Genomic DNA, 27,173 nt, shown 5'->3' with positions numbered 1-27,173 from the left:
TGTTATGTGTCAAATGTGTTTGTTCATTGCTAATAAAGTTTTATAAACATTATTACTGAATGGTTTTCTTAATTGAGTCTCAATTCATTTGTTTTCTGTCTGTGGAAGTTTATTTACTGAAGTTTTCTGATTTGTTGAACCAGGTGATGCAGAGCTGATCTGACCTGGAATCAGTGCAAACAAACACTGAGCAGGTCTGATCCAACCTCCTGCATGTAGAACAGATGGAAGAAACAATCAGTCTCAGATAAAACCTTAGAATAAAGCTGCTCACTGAGAGCGTCTCTCTGCAGCAGACTGAGAGATCAAACTGACATCTGAGTCTGTTCCTGTAAGAAGAAACAAAGTCTACAATGATGCATAAAATAAAGGTGTTTTTCTCTCAGTGTAATGTTTATATGAAAAAGTCTTCACTTCAAACTAAATGAGATCAACATGTTCTGTAAAATAAGATGTAGAGTTGCTGAAATGTCCTGATTCTGTATAATCAGTTCATCTAAATGAGTTTGTCAAGTTCATAAATAGAAAATTCTGACACTTAAATTTCTCCAGCTGTCCCTCATTTGTTTAAATCCCACCAGCCCTCAGTCTTTCTGGCCTGCATGCTGCTTCGTTCACACTGCAGCCATCTTTACACTGAAAGGTCACCAGGTCAGAGGAAGTATGGCTGCTGAGGAGCTGTGGAGCCCACTGGTGGATGAAAGAGGAAGTGCAGGTTTGAGTTCATGCACAGCCTCTAACATCCACCAGAGGCGCTGCTGCAGCCTCAGCACCTCTACTTCTCACAGCCCGACTACAAATGAGTAAAAGAAATTTTGTGTTTATTTTATCTAAAAACATGAAAAACTTAAAATTTTAAAAATCTGCTTTTCACATTAGAAACACCATTTGACAAACATTTAATATAATAAAAACATTTTTATTTTTAAAATAAGCTTAAAATGTTATTCTACAAAATGTGCAGCATTTTACCAACTTGCATTTCAGTTTCTGTGCACTCCAGTCTCTTCTGTCCCGTGTGAGAGGATTTTCTTTAAAGCTGTAGAAATGATCTCCATAAAAAGAAACAGAGTCGTCCATCACACAGTGAAACAAATCCTCTTCTTAAAAGAAATGAAACAGGCTTACCTTAAATGCATCATGTTTTTACTTTGCAAGTTCAGAAGCATTTTCCCTTTACAGTTCATAATCAATTCTACCTCCAGGTCAAAATATGTATAAGAAAATTGGCCTAATATATATTATTTATAAACATACCTGTCCAGTGATTAATTGCCTGGAGGCGGGACCTCAGAGCAGAAGCATACTCCATGTGTTGTACATTATTATCTGTATTTTTCAATTATTGTATTTACCAAAATCAAGAAGTTAAGAAAGAGCACACCATGGTGAATGTTTAAACAAGGAAAGTTTATTGATCAAAATTATTTATTAAACAAATGAACAACAATCTTTTTCACACACACCAAAAATACAAAGCAACACAATGGTGGCCCAATATCAGAGAGAACTCCACTCTGTAGAGTCATAGTGAAGCAGCTCGTTTGTGTTTTGTTTTTTTGTTGTAGATTCAAGCTGCTCTTCATATTTTTGTCCACCAGATGTCACCAGAGAGGACTGTGTTTTAAAGCTTCTAGTAATGATCTTCAACACAAGCTTCATGCTTCAGGAAGCTTCATTTTGCCATCACTAGGTCACAATAACAGAACTCTTCTCAAAGCTGACAACAAACAATGCTGATAACTCAAACAAACGGACCTAACTAAGAGACAAAGGGAATATAAATCGTGGCTGATCAGCCCACAAAAACACAAAAAGGGGTAAAACACACAAAACCTAACTGAAACTAACATAACCAACTCTTGGTTCCCTTTATTTCCTTCCATACAAGGTTTTTACATCCATGTCCTGTGGTTGTCAGCAGATTGTGAAGTAAAAAACATTGACTATGATCATATAAATGCACACAAACACAGATATGCTAATGCATTATATTGCCTGAAAAAATTAGGCTAACTGCACAGTGTGGCCTTGAGGCAATGAATGAAAAATTAAAAGTGTATCAATAAATTTTAAAAAGTAGAACAAACAATCAAATATACTTCTTAACATATTCGTGCACATACAAGTATCTTTATATACATTTATTTCACTATAAACATGTAAAATAGTGATCTTTGTCCCTCATGTAATTCCAACCAGCTGTCAGACATCGAATGAAGAAATCTTTGTTCAGACGCAGCTTTGCAAACTTAAACTGTTCCCCCATGTTGTTTTCAGAGAGAAGGGCCTTTCTCCTGGTAACAGTCCACACTGCTTCAGTCTTTTTCTAACTGTGTCATGAACTTCAAGATTTTCCCTGATCACTGAGGCTGTAGAGTCGGGTCCTTTTTTCTGTTTTGTGTTTGTACAGGAGGTCACGACCTTTGACTTTTATTAATCAGACCAAGATGATCTAAATTCACAAACAGAGTGGGGCGTTGTCTCTGGACATGTGTTCAACCTGTTTTATGCAAACAAGTTCACTTCCTGTTGCTTTGGTCAAAAGAATCCACGCTTCATGTCCACAATTCTTTTTTATTCCTCTCACAATCACGGCGCACCGTGAAAACTAGAAACAAGTAAGATGCTATCAATAGCACATATGACATCATCTCAGCCACTTATTTCTTTTCACAAAGTGCACAAGTATATAAAACATAAACATGAGTACCAAATAAAGAAAACAAGTAGAAAACAAAATAACGATCTCAGACGCTCTTCTACCGTTGTCATGGCAACCCACACACATATTTCAGCATCAGCTACATTTATCAAGATTTGTTACTCAGATATGTGAGTTTACAGCAGGTGGAAGCAGATGTGGCTGCTAATGTGATGGGCACTGCAGATATAAGACGTGTCTGTATAGACATAACGTCAAAGGGAGATAACAGGAAGTTGGTCTGGAGCACAGAGCAGTTTACCCACAGATTTGAACTTGTTGCTTTCTAAAGAACTATTTTAATTTTTCAAAAACCTTTTCTTTGTGTGGAATAAAACTTCCTACACTGTTTTTCCATCCTGATGATCAGAAGAGTGTTTGAGGGTCTCAGAGACCCTTCAGAACAACATTAAGTGTTTAAAATGACGTCTTTCAGCTGTTTAGGTGATTACAATCATGTGATTTCCAGGAAGTGCTGCAACGCTGCATGCTCTCTCTCCCTGCAGACTATTTGCTGCTGCCTGTCTCTACATGTTTTCTCTGTGTGTGTTTCTGCTGCTTCTGTGTCCCTCACTGTAAACAGATGTACTGAGAGACTCCTGCACTGATGTTTCATAGGAAAGTCCAAACAGCCTCACTGGTTCTCCATAAAGAACAAAGATTTGCTCTCTGTGGCTCCAACACAACTTAAAGACAATCAAAGGTGGACAAAGTTCTCAGGAACAGCTGTGCAGGAGGTCATGACCTTTGACTTTATTCATTAGAACAAGTTTATCTCAATTAACTGACAGACAGAGTGGAAGGTTTTCTCTACAGGTTCATTTCCTGTTACTTTAATTCGTCTGTCACTTTGCAATTGTGGTCGACTGTCGGTTGGATGGTTTTGCAAAGAGATGTCTGTAAAACAGGAAGTCAAAGCAAAACGATAGACAGGTTAGTTAAGCTGGTTGTACACAGTTGAGTTCACCCACAGAGTATTTTAATTTACTATTTCTTCTAATTGCTAGTGTTGAATAAACCTTCAGTAGGTTCCTTTTGACCTACAGAGAAAGCAGATGGATTACACCAACCTCACACTTTTTATCTTTATATGGATTTTTGTTCCATCCTGATGATCAGAAGAGTGTTTGAGCATTTAACAGATTTCTTGAGAACAACAGTAAGTGTTTGTGTCTTTTTCTAAAATCATTTTCAGTCTTTTAGGTAAAAAGTTTCAGTTGTCATGGTTACAGTTTGGTTAACATCCACCCACAAAAATGTTTGAACAGAAAAACTGTTTCAAAACTGAGTGAGACTTCATTTAAAATGTCATTTCCTTTCTAGTGGACGTTAAACCTGTAAATCCTGAACCATGAAATCATTGCTCGATAATTCAAATTTTATTGGTCAAACATATCAAACTTGACTCCAACGTCACTTCCGTACGAGACGTTGCATCCTGTCAGTGTGGAGTTTGACCGAGCGGCTGAACGACAGATCGGTTCTAACAGTCAGTGACTTTCAGCTTTATTTTAAACCTTAAATTTAATCTTGTGTCGTCAGATTTAAACTCAGGTTCAGTTATTGAGTGAAAACACCAACAGACTCAGACATTTAGAACAAACTAAGAGTCAGATCAGCAGAAACAGAGAACACGGACATGTCTGCTGTAACTGCGTCACTCTGCTCCACTTTGCTGATGTTCGATGGAGTCTTCATGTTCGTCTCTGCAGGTGAGATTTAACTGTTAGAAAACAAACTGAGTGTCACTCTGGTTAAATTATTAATAATATTTCTCAAAGAATTATTTTCATATTGATTCAGTTTGTCTGTGTGTGTGAAGGAGACATGAGGCTGGTGGGGTCTGTGTGGACGTCCGTGTCTGTGACGCAGCTGTGACAGAGACACAGAAATCTAATGTGTGTTTTATTTTCTTTCAGATTTTCCACCCTGATGACCACAGAGGCCATTGAGGCTTCCAGACGTCCTTCAGAACAACAGTAAGTTTTTCTTTCTGTTTCTAAAACTCACTTTTAGTCTTTTAAGCTAAAAAAATCTGTTTGAAGGTTTCACTTTACAATTCACCTCCATAGAAAAGGAGGACATTTAGCAGAAAACCTCAAAATCTAAAACTGGTGATTCTTTGTTCTTTAAATTGGACAGCACTGGATGAACTGGTGATTTACACAGGCTACTGGTTTTGTAAACTGGTGCAGGCCGCTGCTGGTTCTCAGGTTAGTCAGAGTTATGTCGTTTGATAAGCTGCTCGGCAGACACAGACCTCCGACCTCGGAGCTGAAGCTGAATCGTAGCAGGAAGAGGTGGAGCAGGATGTGAGCTTGAAACTTGCTGTGGGAAACAAACTCGGTGCAGAGACAAAACAAACTTCTGCTTCAAAGACACAAACTGTTCATACCTGACGACTGCCACATGAAACAGGTTCAGATCTTTCCTGCCAGGATGGTTCAAGAACTGAAGCAATAAAACTTTCTTTCGACTTCACCTCTTCTGTTGTGACGCACTTGTTTCTGCTCGACCCCGCAGTGCAGCGCACCAAACGTCACAATGACACAACTTCCTGAAAACAAACGTTACTGATCCAATCGCTTTTTTAAACCTAAATTTTAATCTCATGACAGACTGAGACATTTAGAAAAAGCTAAGAGTCAGATCAAGAACACGGAAATGTCTGCTGTAATTACGTCACTCTGCTCCACTTTGATGTTTGCTGTGTTCGTCTCTGCAGGTGAGATTTAACTTTGACATAAAACAGGAAGTAATGGCTGCATATTAAACATTTTTCCCTGAGACCAGTTTTCATACTGACTGTTTCTTTGTGTGTGAGAAGGAAACAGGAGGCTGTGTGTGTCAGTGTGATATGTTGTAGTGTCAGGAGTCAGTATACAGCTACAAAGCTTTTAGTTCAGTGTATACAAACAGCTGTAGCTACATAAAGGCAGCATGCAGAGACTCACAGTGTCTTATAATGAGAGGCTGCTTTCTCTCACACATTATGTTTGTTTATGAATAATCAGGGTTAAATTTGGAGTTTTAGGTGGAGGAAGCTGAAGTTCAGGTGTAGCTGTACAGTGTGGGGAAAGAGTGTCCTCTAAAAGAGTCCCATAATAACCAGTGTTGTGAGCTCCAGTAGATTTGTTTTCTTTGTGTTCAGGCTGTGATCAGCTGACCTGCTACTGCTTCTGATGCTTTTCTGCTCTTTGTGGATTAAAGCAGCTACAATCTACAACATATAAGCAGGAGTTACACAAACAATCATGGCTGAACTGTAGCAAACATGAAGCTGCTACGAAGGTGACAAATGATCCTAAAGAACATCATCTGCTTGAACTGATGACTCTACCTAGCATCCTTCTAGAAACAAGTCCTGCATTTGGGCACTTATTATGAAGCATGATCTAAACTGAGAAATCCATCCACCGTGGTCAAATCTAAATGAGGATGTTGTCCCAGCTCATCAAATGTTTAAATTAAAAGTGATGTGTTGGTGTGTTTTTGTTTGTTTGGCTGCTGTAGACACTTGTACTTTGACCTTTAGCCTGTTGTTTCCTCTTTCAGACCAGAAAAACATCACAGCTGAGTGTGGACAGGACGTGACTCTGACAAGTCGAGCTCCAAACAACAACAAGATCATAGTTGTAGAGTGGAGCAGAGCTGACCTGGAGTCACAGCATGTTCTTTTGTACAGGCATGCGCAGTTTGATCCAGAAGAGCAACATCCATCTTTTAAGAACCGGGTGGATCTGCAGGACAGACAGATGAAGGATGGTGACGTGTCTCTGATTCTGAAGAATGCGATGATTAATGACACTGGAACATACGAGTGTCGTGTTCAGAGACAGAGAGAAAGTTTAAGTCTCATCACCAGTGTCTACCTGCATGTTGTTCCTCCAGGTGAGCGAGTAGAGTTCAGTGTGTCTGTGATCAGAGGTGAAGCTGCTTCCTGGTTGCTGTTTACTGATTATAAGTTGGAAGTGATTATGTTGTTATCGCAGCTGGATATGATAACCAGCTCTGCATCCTGTTTTTGTTTTCTCTCCCTGTGCCGTCTGTTCCCAAACTAACCCACACAGCACATGGTGATTTTACAATCTCGGGTAGGATCCTGTCTGTCCGAAGTCCAAGTCCAAGTTCCGGTGGTGGGCAACTTCTATTAGTTCCTAACGACTGAAAGTGATCAGTGTGTTGCAGGAAAATGCAACAAAAAGGTATCAAAAATACAACAAAGGTGCACAGTAGTTGGGAGTTCACCATCAACACCTTTCACAAAGCACTGAGCCAAATAGAGACCAGGAAGAGCTATGTTAGGATGCTCTTCGTGGACTACAGCTCAGCCTTCAACACCATAATCTCAGGCATCCTCAACACCAAACTGGACCATAATATCAATCGGCTGGCGTGGGAATGCATTGGTGCTCTTCTGGAAAGGCTGGAGGAGGTGGCCGGGTCTGGGCTTCTCTGCTAAAGCTGCTCCCCCCGCACCCCAGCCCATGATAAGTGGAAGAAAATGGATGGATTCTTGGAATCTGTCACCACCTTCACGGGCGATCGTGGCTCAAGAGTTGGGAGTTCGCCTTGTAATCGGAAGGTTGCCGGTTCGAGCCCCGGCTTGGACAGTCTCGGTTGTTGTGTCCTTGGGCAAGTCACCCGTTGCCTACTGGTGGTGGTCAGAGGGCCCGGTGGCGCCAGAGTTTGGCAACCTCACCTCTGTCAGTGCGCCCCAGGGTGGCTGTGGCTACAATGTAGCTTGCCATCACCAGTGTGTGAATGTGTGGATGACTGGATGTGTGAAGCGCTTTGGGGTCCTTAGGTAAAGTAAAGCGCTATACAAAATACAGGCCATTTTTACCTTCAGGTTTCTAGGCACCCATGACTCCACTGATCTCACCTGGACTTATAACACCAACTCCCAAGGTCCAGCAGCAACTGCACTTCCCCTTTGTCCTGAGAAAGAATAACCTGGACCAGAAGCTGCTGCTGGTCTTCTACTGCTCCTCAGTGGAGAGTGTGTTCTCCTGCTGCCTGGGTGTTTGCCTCACAGGGCCACAACTGAGAACAGGGCTGCACTGAGGGTAATTACCACTGCCCGTAAATCACTGGCTCCCCTCTGAAACCCCTGGAGATCATCATTAGATCCTCCTGTCTCAGGAAGACCAGGACCACCACAGGTGACCCTTTGTTCCCCTCCCACCACCTGTTTGACCCGCTGCCCTCTGGTTGACCCCTCAGGTCTATCAAGTCCCACACCTCCAGACTCACTGACAGCTTCTTCCCCTCGGCCATTTGCACTGTTAACAAACACTGTCCCTCCACATCCCGCTCTTGCAGACCCATATCACCAATCTGAGCCACGGTCTGAGGACCCCCATCACTCAGGCCACACACACATGAACTCAACTCAGACCAAGTCTTTTCTTTGCACTACTTTCAAGCACTTTGTTGCAACTATTTTGTTCTCTAATATGTGCCTTTCTCTTGTTGTTATAGATATTTCTCCTGTTTGCTATTTATTCCTGCTCTCTGCTATTTCTACTTTATTCCAGCACATTTGGTATGGAGCACACACAATTTGGTTTTATGTGTTCAACGACAATAAAGAGCTATTCTCTTCTGTTCTGTTCCTGTTTTTTTATGCTTGTTTTTTCTGAACACCTCCCCTCTGTTTCTTACCTGCAGGTCAATCAGGATGGAAAGTCGGTCTGTCAGTTTCTGCTGTGCTTCTTCTTCTTGTTGCTGTTGTTGGATTTTTGATCTACAGAAAACATAAACAGCCATAGAGGCAGGATTTATAAGAGCCTCCTGTTGAAGTGCAGCCTGTTTGAAATGTCTGAGTTTTTCTCAGTTTTTCACATGAACTCTGAGTCTCCTGCTGCTGTTCAGACTCTCAGTGTTGTCAGTGAACATTCAGGTACAGACAGATGATCTGATCATCCAGCAGACAGACATCAAACACGTCCAGAGTTTGTTTGATGATAAATTTCTCTGATTATCATCAAACCTGCTCAGACTGTGTCAGTGTGTCTCTGTGCTGTCTGTCAGTGTTTGTTCATCTTCAGTATTGTCAGGGAAACAAACAAACTTTTCCTGTTTTTGCATGTTAATCAACCAAAAAGTAATGTGATTTAGTTTTTTAAAATTTGTTTTTGTTGTAAAAGAAATAAATGTTACTGTTATGCTGGGTCAAAATGCATCCTGGGGTTTTAGGGTATTTTAACCAAACAGTATCAAGTACGTGAGTTATGAGGATTCCTCTGTTACAACAAACAAAGCTGTTGATTTGTTTTGAAATGATTTGCACTTTTTTGCTTTTGAAAGAATGATTTATGTAATGTCATTTTTGTTTGTGAAATGTTTTGGTTTATATGATTTGTCTTGTGTATTTGTAGATTATTGAGTGAATGTAAAATTAGCTAAGTGCTAGAAACGTGTTACAGTTATGCAAGACTCTGAAATTAGAGCTACGCAGCACTCTTTACACAAGCTGAATGTCTCTCTCTCTTTCCCTCTAATCTGTCTCTCAGGTCTTGTTGTGGTTCCTGTGCTATCTGTCATCCAAAGCACAGTTAGACTCATAGACACTGTGTAACTGTTTTCTATGAGAGTGTCACACATCTGTTCCCAGGATAACATTGTAAGAACTGCATAAATAAAACTCAGCTGTCTTTCACTGTGAATGCTTTTGTTTCCTTGCAAGTAAATAAATGTGATGAAGCTCATTACTCTGAGTGTCTCACTTTATAAGAGAATTCTTCTAACAGTAACTTAATAACTTTGGTCTCTCTGTTAATCCAAACTTGAGCCTGTGTGCTGCTTGCTGTCTTTAACATCATGACACCTGTTCAGACTGTGTTAGTGTGACTCTGGGAGCTGCTGTGTCTGTTCATCTTCAGGATTTTCATGAAATTAGTTTAAAGGAAGAACAAAACTGTTCATGAAGTTCAGTGTTCTCACTCACTGATTCATGATATCCTAATTAATGAGTGTGTCTGTTACAGAATAAATACAGATACTGAGCCAACTGACAACAGAAACACTTTATGTGATGATGAACATATAAAATACTATGAATTATAGCTCAGCAGTACTCTATGTGACTGGATCATGAACACTGAGTGTTAGAGTGTGCAGTATCATAAAACCAAACACATAAATGTGTTACATGTAGCTGCAGAGTCAGACGTTTCCTTTCTTAGATCAATGAAGCTTTATTTAAGTCTTCACTCCCTCCTCTTCTGTTTATCCTTGTTGTCATTGCATACTTTGTCAATTACCTAATACTTAAGATTTGCATATACTGGCACTCAATGTTTTTAATCATTATTCAACTGTATAACTATAGAAGTTTTCTGACCTGTTTAACCAGCTGATCTTGATGCTGTGTGATCTACAGGGTGGGCCATTTATATGGATACACCGTAATAAAATGGGAATGGTTGGTGATATTAAAGTCCTGTTTGTGGCACATTAGTATATGTGAGGGGGCAAACTCCTCAAGATGGGTGGTGACCATGGTGGCCGTTTAGAAGTCGGCCATCTTGGATACAACTTTTGTTTTTTCAATAGGAAGAGGGCCATGTGACACATCAAACTTATTGGTAATGTCACAAGAAAATTAATGGTGTGCTTGGTTTCAACTTAACTTTATTCTTTCATGAGTTATTTACAAGTTTCTCTTTGTTCACAGCCATTGACATGTCGAAGAGGTTAACACTTATAAAATGTGTTCAATGTGCTGCCCATTGTGTTGGATTGTCAATGCAACCCTCTTCTCCCACTCTTCACACACTGACAGCAACACCGCAGGAGAAATGCCAGCACAGGCATCCAGTATCCGTAGTTTCAGGTGCTGCACATCTCGTATCTTCACACCATAGACAATTGCCTTCAGATGATTACGGTGTATCCATATAAATGGCCCAACCTGTAGAAACAGTCCAAAGCAACTGCTGAACAGGCAAGAAGACCCAAGATAAGTAACAAAACATTCAAATAATTTTGAGACTGTCCCCATGGGATGAGAATTAGCATAGAGTCTGGAGTGCTAATTTATCAGCTAATGGTGATTATCTTTGTTTATCATCCTCCACCCACAGACTGTACATAGACTCTGTACAAGACAGATAAACTCCATTTCTCAGTTTGTATGTCAGCACCTTTTTTTAACTACACAAAATCTCCCAAAATCTCCTTCTAACTAAAAATGGGAAATATATGCATGCTGTATTTCATGAGCATCACTTTGGTCTGTATCCCAAACACTAAAAGCATGTCTTAAACTATGTTTTTTAAAAAAAGAAACATTCTATATAATTACATTTGCTGGGTTGAAAGCTTTTGTTTTGCTTTAAAAAAAAAAGCAAGAGACTCTGGAAACCTAAAACTTGGCTGGTCTGTGGATCAGCAAAGTACAGACTGTAATCAAACTGTACTTTTTACTGCTGACTGTGTTTATGAAATATATTCACTGTCTCTAGAATAAACAGCTTATAGTAGAAATATTACAGCCTGATCAGAGAGTAGACTGAACTCTGCAGTCAAAGAGTCCAGATCTCATTGTTACTCTGACTATATTTGAAATAAAGTAAACAACCGTTTTATCATGAACAGTACATGCTCAGCATGCCAAAAGAAACTCTGAAAGCATCACTGGTGACCTGCTTGTATCCATGTTAGTGTTTAAAGTCCAACATCTCCCTCTAGTGGCCATATATAAACCATGTGTGAGGATGGTGTTAATGTAAAATGTGAATCATAGTGTTCCAGTCAGTCATCAGTGTGTCTCTGCACAGCTGAAATTAAAATGTGTTCAGAGGGCCTCAGTGTCTGAATGGTTCCAGTTCAGCTCCATAACAGCAGCGTCCCTGGTTTGATTCCTGTGTTTCAGCTCATATCTGCCTCTCTCACTCAGGGGGACGTAACTACATGGACATGGATTTGTTCATCAATCAAACTACAGCTGACTGAGAGCAGAGGACATTTAAATTATTGATTGTGTTTCAGAGAAATCTACTGTAGTGTGGCTCTAAGTAAAACTCTAGTCCCTCACCTCTGTGTTTGAACCAATAGCAAAGCTGGTGCTCAGAGGAAGAGGGCGGGCTTTACTTGGTGTCAGTGACAGAAATGAAAAAAAGCTCAAATGAGTGAGAAGGACGATGAAGGAAACATCTGTGCTGTGTCTGCTCTGTAAGTAGAATCTCTGTGTTTGTTTGAATTCTTGTACTTTGACTGTCTGCTCTCCTGATAACTGATGATGGAGGAGAAGACATGAAAAACAAATCAGGCTGAATTCAAGTTCAAAACACCACGAGGACCAACTGCAGGTCTGAACTGACTCTTTATCTTTGCTCAGGAGTCGAGGAAACACAGTAACTTAGCAGTGTCATTAATATCAAGTTAGTGGTGAAAAAAAACTTAGATGTGTTAAGAAATTATAAAAAAACACAGAATGCAAAGCATTAGCAGATATATTTAATAGAGCACACACAGAGGTGCAGTGGTTTTTTGCGGTTTGTGTGGAGTTGTTCTTTATGTTCACCTCAAATCAACCTGAGTGTCATTTCTCTTTAGTTCTGATCTCACTGCTGAGCTGCACAACAAACCAAGGTCAGTAACCTTCTTCTGTCACAGTTTAAACCTGAGAAATGCTCACTGATATGACCTGAATGGGTTCATGTTTCACAATGGATCTCAGTAAAACTTAAAAAATGAAACAAACTTTTATGAAGCACTGACATTGTAGACCAAAATTGTGCACATCAGTATCCCCTTTGCTGTCACTGGGTCATGCTCTTGGTGCATGCATGCCTAATGGCACAACTCATTTAGCCAAACAGGGTGTGAGTGTGGGAATGTTGCTGACATGGGCATCCTGTGGCTGAGAGAGCAGAGCCGCTGACTGAAGTCGGAATGACCGGTTTTTCAGTCACTGGTCAAGAAAGGTCACTAGAAATGGCATCATACAGCACTTGACCTCACCCCCAGTGCTATCCCAGTCTGTTTTATTAAGGACACCAACGGGTGCTAGTCTCCCTTTACTTTGTCATAATGGCAATCCATCAGTACACCATTTAGTGTGGCTGAAAAAGAGGTGAATAACATGATGGATGAGCTCTCTGATTACATAGAGAGTATCAGCAAGAGACCTGAGCGAGCTCGAGTAGCCACACCGGAGTACTCCAAAGCAGCTGCTGGCACTGACTGTAATCCAGTATTCGGCACGCATAACATGAAGACCTGTTCTCTGTTAGGACAACAGCTTGTTGTCCTAATTAAATTTATATATCTGCATCTCATCACCCCGATGCTTTATGGCAAGTTTATCCTCTAATATATACCTGATCTTCTCCATGTGCAGCAGAGCAGTCAGTTCTGTTAGCCACATTTTAATTGAGGTACAATATCAAAAGTTTCGTAGCAATTACCATTCTGAACAAAACTGTAGTTTGTGCAGCAGAGCTGTAGAAGAGAAGAGGAAGATCCAAACAACGCAGTTACTGGGTCCTGCTCTGATGTGCAGTTGTACATATCAGAGAACAATTTAAAGATATCCAGCCGGTACTTGTACAATTTGGGGCATGTCCAAAATTGATGCATAAGACAGCCTTCTTCACGTTTACAATGATCACATATCGGACCAATAGAAGGAAAAATCCTGTGCAATTTAGTTTTTGGATATTAAAGACTGTGAAGCACTTTGAATTGAATTAACTGGTGTTTATAGAGCAAGAGTGGATCCTACACAGATTCCTCTCTCACACCTCATCTCCAATTTGCAAACCCAACTCTTCCTCCCATGTCGTCTTCAAACAGTCAGATTTAAAATTCAAATATCCTGAAAAAGTGTTCACAAAGCCAGAAACCGACTTTTTAGAATCCGGGGGACTCAAAGAAATGAAAAAATTGGTCCTTCTTCCTGAAAAGATGGAAAATTGAGAATACTCTGTCGAACATAGTTTCTCATCTGTAAATAATGAAAAAAAAAGTGACGCAGGGAGAGAGAACTTGTTCTGCAACTGGGAAAATGACACAGATTTCCTGTTAATATATAAGTCTTTAAGAGTAAATATACCCTTCTGTGTCCAGGCCTCAAAAGAAGGATCTAAACATGAGGATGGAAATGCATTATTACAGTATATTGGAGTATGGATCAAGTTTCTAGTAGAGCACAGCCTTTTTTTGATCTGACTAAAGATTTTAGCGAAGTTCGAAGCTATAAAATTATTGACCTTGGTTTGCGTATTTGAAGATGAAAAGAGAAGAGAAGGAATGGAACTATTATCAACCCCACCACTCTCTATGACCACCCAAGGGAGGGTATTAGCAGACATGAATTTTTGTACCCTTCCTGCCAATAAGCAAGAGTTCTGGCATTTGCAGCCCAATAATAAAACTGAAAATGTGGCAGACCAAATCCACCCTCATGTTTAGACTTACATAGATGAGCTTTTGATATTCTATGAGTTTTCAAGCCCCAGACAAAAGATGTTTATTCAAAAAGACAGGTAAGTTTAAAAATGTGTAAAAATTTAGGGAGAGAAATCATTTTAATTGCATTGATGCGTCCCACCAAGGACTAGGGAGAGCTCTCCATTTCTCAATATCCTTTTTGTTCAAGATAGTTCAACTTAAAGATCAATTTAGAAGCATAATAACACCCAGGTATTTCAGTCTGTCTATAATTTTAAAAGGTAAAGTTTTCAAAAAGTCAACATCCAGGTTTGCAGTTAAAGCCACAAATTCACTCTTCTGCCAGTTAATTGTATAACCTGAGATTTCCCCAAACGACCTCACCAGGTCTAAAAGTACAGCTTAGGATTTGACAGGAACAAAATAACATCACCCACAAACCTGTTAGTCTTTAACAGGGTCTTAGGTACGTGCATGTCAAAGTAACATTCACAGGGATGGGATAACCCAAGGTTTCCCAGGATAAACTGGCCCTAAGCATCACTGCCTTCTTCTGATAGTGCATCCTGGAGTGCTATTATCCTTCTGGAAATATTTTATTGCTAGATAAAGGGAAGCCCATCTGTAACTGGAAAGTCGCTGGTTCGATCCCCGGGCTCTCTGTCCTGGTCGTTGTGTCCTTGGGCAAGACACTTCACCTACCGCCTTCTGGTGTTGGCCAGAGGGGCCGATGGCGCGATATGGCAGCCTTGCTTCTGTCAGTCTGCCCCAGGGCAGCTGTGGCTACAACTGTAGCTTGCCTTCACCAGTGTGTGAATGTGAGAGTGAATGAATAGTGGCATTGTAAAGCGCTTTGGGTGCCTTTAAAAGCGCTATATAAATGCAATCCATTATTATTATTATTAATATTATAAACATAACTGCCTCTACCTGCATCTGTGAGTTGGAGGTCCTTCCATTTGGTATCACCTATAGCACTTTGCTTTGGGCCTTTGGTGACCAAAGCAAAGCAAGGTGTTGGATCAGTGGATGGACTCTGCCACTCAGACACTTTTGGATACAAATACTGCCCACAGGATCACCCTGTACCTACACACACTAAATAAGATAAGATAAGATAACCTTTATTAGTCCCACACGTGGGAAATTTGTTTTGTCACAGCAGGAAGTGGACAGTGCAAAAGTTATGAAGCAAAAATTAGAATAAAATAAAATAAGAATAAATACAGTATACAACTGTACAGAATAGAATAAAATAAAATACTATATACAGTAGAATAAAATAGAATAAAATATGCAATAAGATAAAAATAGAATAGAAGTGCTATATACAACTCAGTAAAAATACAACGATGCCAGAAAAGATTATTGCACATTAGTGTTATTGCACATGTGTGAATGTGTGTGTTGATCAGTTGGAGTCTTTGTTGTGGAGTCTGACAGCAGTGGGGAGGAAAGACCTGCGAAATCTCTCCGTCCCACACCGTGGGTGCCGCAGTCTCCCACTGAAGGAAATAATATCTATATAGGTCTTTCACATCTCTGTGAACCACTAGGCTTCATCCTTCCCTTTATCCCCAAGGCCAAGATGTCAGTCGAAGACCTGTGGAGGAGACCCAGAACATGGGATTGTCCAGTGCTGTCAGAAGCAGACCTGCAGATGTGGACTTGAAGGCAGTTAGAACACCTAAAGCAGATATCCCTCCCTGACTGCTATATCAGCTCAGTTGCTTTTATGTGTAGAGAAGACCAATGCGAGACAAGTAGATGTCTCATATCTAACTGCATGATTAAGAGTGGCTCCAAAGAATCACAAATCCATGCCAAGTCAAAGTTTTGCGGCACTTGCTCTCTCCCCTCTATTGAATATTGGGCAACAGGGATCCTATAACAAGCCCAGTGGGCCTCTGAGGAAACATGGTGGAAATCGTAGGTGTATGATGATTCAAGGCAGAAGGACACTGCAACTCGGTAACATTGTTATGGTGGTAGACTCTGTCTAGCCATGAGCACTTTGGCCAGTAAGCCATGTCACCACCTTGCACCTTGGTGGCAGGCAAAATTTTTATCAGGACTGTTAATTCACCCCCATACCTCACATACACACACATACACATTATGTAATTGTTCTCATGTCTTAAGTATTTAGTTGTTTACGTTTAGTAAATAACTAAATACAAACTAATTTTAATGCAACATTATTTTCACTGTTGTTTCATCATAAGAAAAACATAATAGATCATACAATTTTCATTTTAACCCTCACAGCTCGTCTGACTGTGAGTCCCAGCAGCTCTCAGTTCTTTAAAAGAGACTTTGTGTCTCTGAGCTGTGAGGAGGACGACAGCTCTGCTGGATGGACTCTGAGGAGAAACACAAGCAAACAACAGAAGACTCAGTGTGGAAGAGATGGGTGGGGAGAAGGTGCTGGTTCTTCATGTAATATCACTGTTTTCCTACTGGACAGTGGAGTTTACTGGTGTGAGTCCAGAGAGGGTCCCATCAGTAACATGGTTAACCTGACAGTCACTGGTAAGCTGAGTGTGTGGAGTTAGTGTTGATGAAGCTGTGTGTAAATGGATGAAATGCTGTAGTTTGTCTCTGTGTTGAGGTGGATCAGTGATCCTGCAGAGTCCTGTCCTCCCTGTGATGGAGGGAGATGACGTCACTCTGCTCTGTAAAACAAAGACCACTCCCTCCAACCTCCCAGCTGCTTTCTATAAAGATGGCTCCCTCATCAGGAAGCAGCCTACAGGTCACATGACCATCCAGCATGTTTCCAGGTCTGATGAAGGCCTCTACAAGTGTGACATCAGCGGTCATGGAGAGTCTCCATCCAGCTGGATCACTGTCACAGGTGACACACTCACCTGTCTGTGTTTCTGCAGCTTTCAACATTCACAATGTGACGACAACTTAATGACTGTGTTTGCTTTATTTTAGAGAATCACACCACCACACCTCCACCTACATCCACACCTCCTCCTGCTTCCACCTCCATCACTCGTCCTCCATCACTCTCTCCTCCTGTTCTCTCTGTGTTGTCATGTGTTGGATCAGTCTGTGTTGCGGTTCTACTGGTGTTACTGGTTCTGCTGGTGAGGCGATGTGTTCACAGGAAACCTGCAGGTGAGTCTCAGACTTCCTGATCTTTGAGTTTGAGTTTGTTTAATAGAATAAAGTTCACATTCATTATGTTTACACAGAGACAGCACAGCAATATACTGTAGGTACTTCCTGATCTTACATCCATGGTTTTCTTTTGCTGAATAATGTACACAGTCATTATTTCTGGACATTGTAAAATGTCTTATTTAGATTTTTCTAAATAATTTCCTTACATTTTTTAACAATTACATTCTGTACAGTACATTAAATACAGTAAATTGTTCTTAATTTTTAAAATCATTTCAGGAGGACAAGAAAACACTTTAGAAAATGAAGTCATTGATGACGTCATATACAGTGAGATCAAAACATCACACTGTCCGCAGCAGCCAATCAGACAAAGCAGAGGTAATATTGGTCTTGTCTTCTTTTTGTTTGTTTTTTTTGTAGTAGCTTCCGGGGTGGGGACAAGATTACTTTGGTTTTTGAAGTATATACAAATTGAAATATCCCATAATTTCAGGAGATGTGAAGACATGAGACAATGAATAAAGAAATTTTTACTATTTTTGCCATTTCTTTGTCACAAGTGGGTCCCTCCACCTGATTTCAAAGTGTTATAGGGGATACCATTTCCCAATCAAACCAATTGTCTTCCACTTACCCAGACACTGTGTTAACCACTCGACTAAGGAGACAAAGACATTTTGAGGAAGCTATTATTATGAAACAAATCTAAATAATGTTTTTAAATAGTTCTCAATCAACAGTTATTTTTGGAAACAAATGAGCAACATTATGACCATTTCAGCTTTTTGTAAAGTTATCAGCTAATGTTAGTTAGCTTGGTTTTAAATCCGCTTCCGTGAACTGTATGGGAGCATCACAGAGACACAAACATCCTAGATGCTAACTCACCAATACTGGAGCTCAGTGTTCTTGGATGATCTGTTAGTATAATTTACCCCAAAGCAGCCATATTACTGTACAGACTTACATTAAAATGCCCCCAAAACCTCCAACAGCACAGCCACAGTCTCAGGGATCCAGTTTTGGGATAATGAGCTCAGGTGAAGGCTAACAGACAGCTAGCAGCTACAGGCAGCTACAGGCATCCCCTAAAAATGCAAATATTAAGCCTTAATGTAATTATAGCAGGCAAACCTTGAAATCTTTCTGGGATTTCCTTATCTGGGTGACTCGGGAGGTTGTCCACACACTACAAGACGCCAACCACCAAAGGGAGATCATTTTGACTCCATCCTGCAACAGTTGCAGCACTGCTACTTTTCTACTCTAGAACGGTAGAAAACCATTTCATAAGTAGAAGTAAACTTACACATTTTAACATCACATTTTGAGCCTCAAGTGAACATTTAACATTTATTCAATTCAGTTCAAAGCCTTTATTGTCATTGCATTTGGAAATGCAACAGAATATGGCTAATGTGACATAAATGAATACTTGTTTTTAAATCTTGTTTGGGAACAAAGTCGCAAACAATTATAATTGTGTGTGCACAAGACAATTCGTACATGCACCATTTATTGGCATACATCCATTTTCTCCTGCTTCTCTTGGTCCAGACTGCAAAGATAACAAGACCTCTCTCTCTGGAGCCACCTCCTTTAACTCCTGTAAAGGAATTCCAAGCCAAGCCAACAGAAAGACAAAATCTTTCACAGAGAAATTATCTCTCCACCGTGTTTTGAGTTTATTCCAAGGTCTCAAAGCCTCCAAGGGAACAGCCAATTTAGCAATGAAGATACAGAACATGGTCCAGTCAGACTCGGTGTCCCCAGCTTCTTTGAACAGAAACATCTAGGTTTAATTTCTCTAAAAGGAGGACAGATCAATTTATTTAACTGGAACAACTAAGTAATAATAAGTTACCTCAAGGGCCAGTGTTTACCCACTAGAAACATGTTGCTTAAATATGATGGTATTAAGAAGGTCCGTGGTTGGGCAGCTCATGGGATTCATGAGTGTACAAATTAAAACCTCCAATTAGAATCACTTCACCCATTTTAATAATATGAGTCACAAAGTTAGAAAACCCAGTTAAAAGTGACGCTGTTGAAGTGGATGACCAATAAACTCAAACACAATAAAACAGCTTTAAGAGGAAGAGTGGAAAAAAAAAAACGTGGAAAATATACAGTGGCTTGCAAAAGTATTCGGCCCCCTTGAACTTTTCCACATTTTGTCACATTACAGCCACAAACATGAATCAATTTTATTGGAATTCCACGTGAAAGACCAATACAAAGTGGTGTACACGTGAGAAGTGGAACGAAAATCATACATGATTCCAAACATTTTTTACAAATAAATAACTGAAAAGTGGGGTGTGCGTAATTATTCAGCCCCCTGAGTCAATACTTTGTAGAACCACCTTTTGCTGCAATTACAGCTGCCAGTGTTTTAGGGTATGTCTCTACCAGCTTTGCACATCTAGAGACTGAAATCCTTGCCCATTCTTCTTTGCAAAACAGCTCCACAACTGCCCTGTGACGGCCTCAGAGGTTGTCTAAGAGAATATTGGGAGCAACAACACCATGAAGTCCAAAGAACACACCAGACAGGTCAGGGATAAAGTTATTGAGAAATTTAAAGCGGGCTTAGGCTACAAAAAGATTTCCCAAGCCTTGAACATCCCACGGAGCACTGTTCAAGCGATCATTCAGAAATGGAAGGAGTATGGCACAACTGTAAACCTATCAAGACAAGGCCGTCCACCTAAACTCACAGGCCAAACAAGGAGAGCGCTGATCAGAAATGCAGCCAAGAGGCCCATGGTGACTCTGGACGAGCTGCAGAGATCTACAGCTCAGGTGGGGGAATCTGTCCATAGGACAACTATTAGTCGTGCACTGCACAAAGCTGGCCTTTATGGAAGAGTGGCAAGAAGAAAGCCATTGTTAACAGAAAACCATAAGAAGTCCCGTTTGCAGTTTGCCACAAGCCATGTGGGGGACACAGCAAACATGTGGAAGAAGGTGCTCTGGTCAGATGAGACCAAAATGGAACTTTCTGGCCAAAATGCAAAATGCTATGTGTGGCGGAAAACTAACACTGCACATCACTCTGAACACACCATCCCCACTGTCAAATATGGTGGTGGCAGCATCATGCTCTGGGGGTGCTTCTCTTCAGCAGGGACAGGGAAGCTGGTCAGAGTTGATGGGAAGATGGATGGAGCCAAATACAGGGCAATCTTGGAAGAAAACCTCTTGGAGTCTGCAAAAGACTTGAGACTGGGGCGGAGGTTCACCTTCCAGCAGGACAACGACCCTAAACATAAAGCCAGGGCAACAATGGAATGGTTTAAAACAAAACATATCCATGTGTTAGAATGGCCCAGTCAAAGTCCAGATCTAAATCCAATCCAGAATCTGTGGCAAGATCTGAAAACTGCTGTTCACGAACGCTGTCCATCTAATCTGACTGAGCTGGAGCTGTTTTGCAAAGAAGAATGGGAAAGAATTTCAGTCTCTAGATGTGCAAAGCTGGTAGAGACATACCTTAAAAGACTGGCAGCTGTAATTGCAGCAAAAGGTGGTTCTACAAAGTATTGACTCAGGGGGCTGAATAATTATGCACACCCCACTTTGCAGTTATTTATTTGTAAAAAATGTTTGGAATCATGTATGATTTTCGTTCCACTTCTCACGTGTACACCACTTTGTATTGGTCTTTCACGTGGAATTCCAATAAAACTGATTCATGTTTGTGGCTGTAATGTGACAAAATGTGGAAAAGTTCAAGGGGGCCGAATACTTTTGCAAGCCACTGTATATTCCAGATACTAGAAAGAAACATGGTGTCACAATCTGGTAGTAGGAACTCAAGCGCAGAGCAGTTTGACGTCTCCAAAAACAGTTTATTTACAGCACCAGTGCACGATATATACAGTGAAGGGAAAATCCAAACTCCAGGGAATCACAGGGAAGCTCTCTCACGCTCGCTCACGTCTTCTTGCCCAAACTCACACACGCTCACACGGCAGGGAGGTCACAGGTCCGGGGAGGAAAGTCTGTAGCAGAGGAAAGGGAAGTCACTCACAGATCACGAATCACAAAGCACAGGTTCACAGGAGCTGGGTAAATCACTAACGTCTGTAGTACAATCATCCAGCGACAAGAAGATCTGTGTTCCAGCCTCAAATAGTGCTCCAAGTGATGACAGCTGATTGTTGTCAGGTATGTGGGCCAAGGGCGGGAGCCCACTCTGAGCTCCGCCCAGGCAGAGAGGGAGAGAGAGAGAGAGAGAGAGAGAGAGAGAGAACCAAACAACACATGTAGCCTTGTGGGGCCGGCCGGGCAGGCACGGAGACCATGACACATGGCCTGACATGTATGGAGTTTCAGTTTACATTCACCAGCCACTTTTGTGCAGCTTTCTAGTATGTGGTTGGACAAAAGTTTTTATTTACTCTAAATAAAGTTTTTTGAATGTGTCACTGTTACAGGTAATATGTAGCATCCATGGACAACTATACATCTGTCCGTAGGAGATGCAGCTTGTTGTTGCTGAATGATTCATTCCACTTCATACTTTATGACAGATCAGTCAGATCATTACATGTTCTCTCATCACATAGACAACTGCTATAATAATAAATGTAAAATGTTCCAAAAGAGTGGTGTAATCAGCACTACCTTGACGTGTGACTAGTAATCGTATATCTTAAATGCCAAAATGAATGACACCCCTCCCCCAAAAAATAACAGCTTATTTTGGTTTTTAATTAATGCCTGTGTGTTACCATGAGACCAACTGAACAGACCTCTGATACAATGAATCATTTTAACTTTAAACTTCTGCATGACAATCCACGCTTTAATGATTCCAATTATCTATAGTAGGAAGCCATCTTTTCTAGTTTGGCTAAGAATAGTCTGCTTGTTGTTAGAATACGTTTGCTTTGTGCTCTGTGGTGAAATGTGTCACTTTGCACTGAGAGAAGATGGAAGCTTTGTGGTTGCTCACCTTCAGTTTTCACACAAACATCACGCAGATCGTTGTCATCTGTTAGCATTTCTCTGCAGAGGTGTTAAGAAGTTGGAAAAAAACTGTGAAAAGCTTCTGATGTTTGTAAAGGTTAGGACTTATTTTCTTCATAAACAAGAATAAATAACATTTTGCTATAGAAGCTGTTTAATACTGTTCCATTACTACTATTGTATCTGCAGTAATTAGGAAGGCGCCACTTATGGACAAACACACATCAGATCAGGCCCAGAAGTGCGGCTGCTCTTTAACTTTGAACAGCGCTGAAAGTTAGTTGGTAGCTAAGCTAGCCTGACTCAAGCTCAGGATATTCAATTTCTAAGAAACTTTCTCAGAAAGAAACCTTCCCAACACTAGCTTTATCAGCACACAGGTTCTTATTTATATAGCACCAAATCACAACAACAGTCGCCTCAAGGCACTTTGTATTGTAAGGTAGACCCTACAATTATACATACAGAGAAAAATAGAAAAGCAAGCAGTGGGAAGGAAAAACTCCCTTTTAACAGGAAGAAACCTCCGGCAGAACCAGGCTCAGGGAGGGGCGGACATGCTGTGGAAGAGAGACAGAGGTTAATAACAGATATGACTCAATGCAGAGAGGTCTATTAACACATAGTGAGTGAGAAAGGTGACTGGAAAGGAAAAACTCAATGCATCATACGAATCCCCCAGCAGCCTACACTCATTGTAGCATAACTAAGGGGGAATTCAGGATCACCTGGTCCAGCCCTAACTATATGCTTTAGCAAAAAGGAAAGTTTTAAGCCCAATCTTAAAAATAGAGATGCTGTCTGTGTCTTGAATCCAAACTGGAAGCTGGTTCCACAGAAGAGGGGCCTGAAAACTGAAGGCTCTCCCTCCCATTCTACTTTTAAATACTCTAGGAACAACAAGTAGGCCTGCAGAGCGAGAGCGAAGTGCTCTAATTGGGTTATGTGGTACCATAAGGTCATTAAGATAAGATGGGACCAGATCATTCTAGACCTTGACTGTGAGGAGCAGGATTTTGAATTACATTTTGCATTTAACCTCAATGGATGTGCCAGTGAAGGGCCAAAAGGCTTTTTTGTTGGGGCCAGCACTGGCTTGCCTCCTCCCATGAGAATGCCCACAATCCCTTTGGATGTCCCAACATATACACCCTTTTATGAAGGTCTTGGCTGTCTTCACACTCACTGGCCAGTGGCAATCTACCTACTCCACCTTTCTAATTAGAAGCCACAGTACCACCTGCTCCAGGATCTAACTGTAGCATGTCCATTCCTTCCTCAGCCATTCCCGTTTGCAGCTCCCTGATTGCTACATTCTTTATCTTTTGTTTGTAGGAGAAGGGTCAGTTCCCCACTTTCAGACAAGAGCTGCAAAGGTGGTGACAGTAGTTCTTGGGAATAGCCAAAGTGATCCAGCACAGCATTCTGGACTTCCAAAAGATACTGACAGTAGGCTGAGCACTGGTATCTGGGCCTCCTGTAACCCCACTGCCCATTGTGCTTCCAGACATTTACATGCCACATGCACGGCCTCAAACAAGTCTAGCAATCACTGTAGGTAATCTGCAGGGATACAATGTGCTACTGCATACTCTTGATGCTGTGCCGTGATTTCGGCCAGGGCTTGCACTGGCTGTGCAGACTCAGTCCAACATAGTTCTGTGGGTTGGGTCAAGTTGTGCACCACTGTAGTACTATGTTGCTAGCATGAATTCCAGACACAAAGTCAGAGTTCATGTGTTTTACTTTTATGTTGCCACAGTTTATAGCGATTGTCTTTTCAGACATTAACTTGATTAGTTCAGCAACATTTCAGCGTACTCCAACACACACACACACACACGCGCACACACACACACACACACACACACACACACACACACACACACACACGTAAAAAAACACAGTTATTAGTAAACATCACAAGTCGCCGTACCTTTAAGTGTGAATCCACTTGTACACTGAAAACGGCAAATGTAAGTGGAAATAAATAATTTGGGATTGGCATGGTCCTGGTTTTGTAGCCATGGTTTAGAGTTGAACTTGTGAATTTTTGATTATTAAGGAGTCTGTATTTCAATGTTTGTTTATCAATTACATTTATGTCTTCATGCATTTCCTTAGTACTTTGAGTCTTTAGTCCTTAGTTTTAGTTATTGATCATATTAGTTTATTATTTCTCTCAGTATTTTCTGTTGCTTTCCTTAGTTTTACCTGGTGTTTAAACTGTGTGTGTGTGTGTGTGTGTGTGTGTGTGTGTGTGTGTGTGTGTGTGTGTGTGTTTGTACTCAGACTTTAACCGAGAGCCCAACGTTGTCTACTCTTCACTGGAGTAGTCCACGGGTCCAACCGCTGGTGTCTAACTGGTCCCCTCAGACAACAGGATATGTACATGCTAAATAGATTTGTATGCATTTTGCGTCATCTCTTCTTTATTTATCTGCGTTTTTAAAGTGTATTTTGCTGCAAAATCAGCAGCATGATTATAATTTTTTTTATGTCCTCAGTAAGCTCACTGTTATTTATATTTTATTCCTGTTTGTTACAGCTTGATCTTTTTGCTGAAGTAGCAATTTAGTTCCTCTACAAGATTAATAAATGTTTGTTCTCACTTGTTTTCCACGTGTGTTTCTGTGGGTTTTGCTGAGGTATCCGATGGAAAATCTGACTTACTTGAGTTTGCTTTAGCTAACTGACACACCTCTATTCAGTGCAGAAAAGTGTGAGACTAAAGACAGCAGAAGTGTCACTCAGTGGTTTCAAACACACTGAAAAGCTTTAGTGTGTTTGATACTGATATCTGACATTTTACAGCTTTACTTTGAAAATATGTTGGTATAGATGTGACCCGTGGGAGGTACTATTTAATTAGTAAATGAGCGTCAGGAATATAGTCAGTTCACAAACTTTTAAGCTAATACAAAACTTTCTATACATGTAACAGTAACACAAACAAACAATTAAAAGATCTACTTTATCAAATCCATTAATAACTACAAAATGAACAATTGTATGAGGAAGACCAGATAAGCGCTGCGGGGAATATATTAAAAACCATGCCATGCCATGTGTCATCCTTTGAATGCCTTCGTCTTTCCAAGGGTCCAAGGGTCCCGTTCAGCCTTTGTCTGTCCTTGCTGTAGGGTCTGAGGGATCCATCCAGCCTGCAGCACTGTCCTGGGTCCGTGACCCAGTGTTTTCTGTTTCGTATTATTAGTCTTTGATTTCATGATGCACCTTTTTTAATTTTTAGTTTGGTTTCTCTGATCCCTCTGTTTAGTGTCTGTACAATGTCTCTGTGCATTTCCTGTTTTATTCTGAAGGTCTCATGTGAGTGTATTCTGTTTCACTTCCTTGTCTCATCTTCCACAATCAGTCCCACCTGTGCTGCCACCTGTTCCTTGTTCCCTCTTGTGCAGGCGCATGTGTATTTATACTGGTCGTGTCCAAATTCATGGGCTGCATCCTCCTGAGGACCCGGCCTTCGCGGTCTACGTGGGCCGGGTCCTTAGACGGTCGGGTAGGCTGGAAGTAAACGGCAGTGAAATTGGACGGTCTAGCCTTCTGATTAACGTCACCGCTGTCTCGGTGGAGTTTAATAAACTCGGCCGTCTGCTCCTTGCCATGTAAAATATAACAGGACACTGGAGTAAATTCTCAACCGTCTCACACTTCTGTTTAATCAGTTTTCTGTTTGACGTTTAGTCAGCTGTGTAAAAACGAAGAGGAACCCACTCGGGGGATTAATAAAGTTTTATTTTATCTAATCTAATCTAATAACTTTAATCTCAGCCAAACCGATTTACTCACGAACAAACAAAACACTGAAAAAGCCCAACAATAACATTTTTAGGTTGTCTCAGGTACTTATATACTACGTTTAACCCTAGTAGCGAAAGTCCGCGGTGATCTGAAAATGATGTGCCGGGAGTTGTGCCGTTCTCAGCGGCTTCAGTGACCCTCGAGCTCCCGGCTCGCTATCGAGCTGGTGGGTAGCAGGCGTCTTCGAAAACGTCGAAGCACTTTTCCAAATATGCGATATCTTGATAAACCGAGCAGATATTTGATGTTTACACAGCTACTTTCTCGCCTGAAAATATGTTAAAAGTTTATTTTGTGAAAAATTAATAAGAGTAATTTTAAAACGTAGTACCGGCCGCCATTGCTGGAAACTAGAGTTTGGCTGGGCCGCGCTATGAATTCTGGGATATGGTGGGCCAAGAAGGATACACCCGACCCATCCTCAAATTCGGGGAAAAGGAGGACGCATTTGTCGGCTGCATTCGGAGCAGTCTACGAATTTGGACAGCCTTTGGCGCGTCGCTGTGACGTAATCAGTCTACAAATGCGGCCTCAGGAGGATGCAGCCCATGAATTTGGACACGACCAGTGTGTGTCATCTTGGGGTCGTCGCTGGTTCGTCTGCGTCATTTCCTCGCGTCCTCCTGTGTCTCTCTGTAAAGGTATCAGGTCTGTGTTTTGTTAGCTTACCCAAGGTTGTCTTAGGTTCTGCACTTCCCATCACCTCTGCTGTTTGTATCTTCAGTGGCACAATAAAGCTCCCTCATATCAGAAGCTGCCTGCATCCTGGGTCCTTATTAAATTCCACATGGCTTGCCCCACGAGCCGTGACAGTTAATTAAAATGCAAGTTGATATGACCATTGATCAATGGCCATGTGTACCATTTACAGAGAGTTGGGGAATGGCTGCAGTCACAGCACTGTAAGATAGTGAAAGATGTAGTCTACTGGTAAGATAGTCAACAATCCACATGGACAACTGATGGTCCACTCCTGCTCCCTGCAGCTTCCCCCTTAGCACTGAGGGTTGGATTGTATTGAAGGCACTGGAGAAATCAAAGAACATGACTCTCACAGTGCACCCGGTGCTCTCCAGATGAGAAAAGGCCCAATGCCGCAGGGAGATGACAGCATCATCCACCCCGATGT

At 41.1% G+C, this 27,173-nt stretch overlaps 2 protein-coding genes across 7 annotated transcripts; both read left to right on the top strand.

Annotated features, from left to right (window-relative positions):
- Window positions 1-4,126: 4,126 nt before the first annotated feature.
- On the top strand, window positions 4,127-9,417 carry LOC134624746 (programmed cell death 1 ligand 1-like). Of its 6 annotated transcripts, none has more exons than XM_063469760.1 (4): window positions 5,262-5,429; window positions 6,260-6,595; window positions 8,189-8,252; window positions 8,378-8,487. In XM_063469760.1, exons 1-4 carry the CDS (start codon window positions 5,369-5,371, stop codon window positions 8,466-8,468), a joined length of 552 nt encoding a protein of 183 aa, XP_063325830.1. In that variant the 5' UTR covers window positions 5,262-5,368; the 3' UTR covers window positions 8,469-8,487. The 6 variants fall into 6 exon arrangements, 2 of the variants coding, with proteins under 2 accessions (XP_063325830.1, XP_063325831.1); XR_010573614.1 differs by lacking the exon at window positions 5,262-5,429 and adding an exon at window positions 6,775-6,909 and having other exon boundaries at window positions 6,487-6,595; XR_010573613.1 differs by lacking the exon at window positions 5,262-5,429 and adding an exon at window positions 6,775-7,869 and having other exon boundaries at window positions 6,487-6,595.
- Window positions 9,418-11,782: 2,365 nt separating this feature from the next.
- Window positions 11,783-24,645, top strand: LOC134618050 (low affinity immunoglobulin gamma Fc region receptor II-like). Its single transcript, XM_063463247.1, has 7 exons — window positions 11,783-11,884; window positions 12,269-12,304; window positions 16,376-16,639; window positions 16,719-16,964; window positions 17,051-17,236; window positions 17,522-17,623; window positions 24,515-24,645. The coding sequence occupies exons 1-7, from the start codon at window positions 11,854-11,856 to the stop codon at window positions 24,556-24,558; spliced, it is 909 nt and encodes a 302-aa protein (XP_063319317.1). The 5' UTR covers window positions 11,783-11,853; the 3' UTR covers window positions 24,559-24,645.
- Window positions 24,646-27,173: the final 2,528 nt, after the last annotated feature.

The sequence above is a fragment of the Pelmatolapia mariae genome, linkage group LG3_W (genome assembly GCF_036321145.2).
Source record: "Pelmatolapia mariae isolate MD_Pm_ZW linkage group LG3_W, Pm_UMD_F_2, whole genome shotgun sequence".
In the NCBI taxonomy this organism is placed as follows: Eukaryota; Metazoa; Chordata; class Actinopteri; order Cichliformes; family Cichlidae; genus Pelmatolapia; species Pelmatolapia mariae.
The sequence above is the reverse complement of the archived record's forward strand: the minus strand, read 5'-3'. Positions and strand labels throughout refer to the sequence as shown.

What these genes read in the sequence shown, in the direction of transcription:
- LOC134624746 (XM_063469760.1), top strand. Translation starts at nt 5,369, where the DNA reads ATGTCTGCTGTAATTACGTCACTCTGCTCCACTTTGATGTTTGCTGTG. An exon ending in CCTGCATGTTGTTCCTCCAG is followed by an intron (nt 6,596 to 8,188) that starts GTGAGCGAGTAG and finishes TTGTTGTTATAG; the next exon opens with ATATTTCTCCTGTTTGCTAT. An exon ending in ACTTTATTCCAGCACATTTG is followed by an intron (nt 8,253 to 8,377) that starts GTATGGAGCACA and finishes TCTTACCTGCAG; the next exon opens with GTCAATCAGGATGGAAAGTC.
- LOC134618050 (XM_063463247.1), top strand. Translation starts at nt 11,854, where the DNA reads ATGAAGGAAACATCTGTGCTGTGTCTGCTCT. An exon ending in GGTTAACCTGACAGTCACTG is followed by an intron (nt 16,640 to 16,718) that starts GTAAGCTGAGTG and finishes CTCTGTGTTGAG; the next exon opens with GTGGATCAGTGATCCTGCAG. An exon ending in TGTTCACAGGAAACCTGCAG is followed by an intron (nt 17,237 to 17,521) that starts GTGAGTCTCAGA and finishes AAATCATTTCAG; the next exon opens with GAGGACAAGAAAACACTTTA.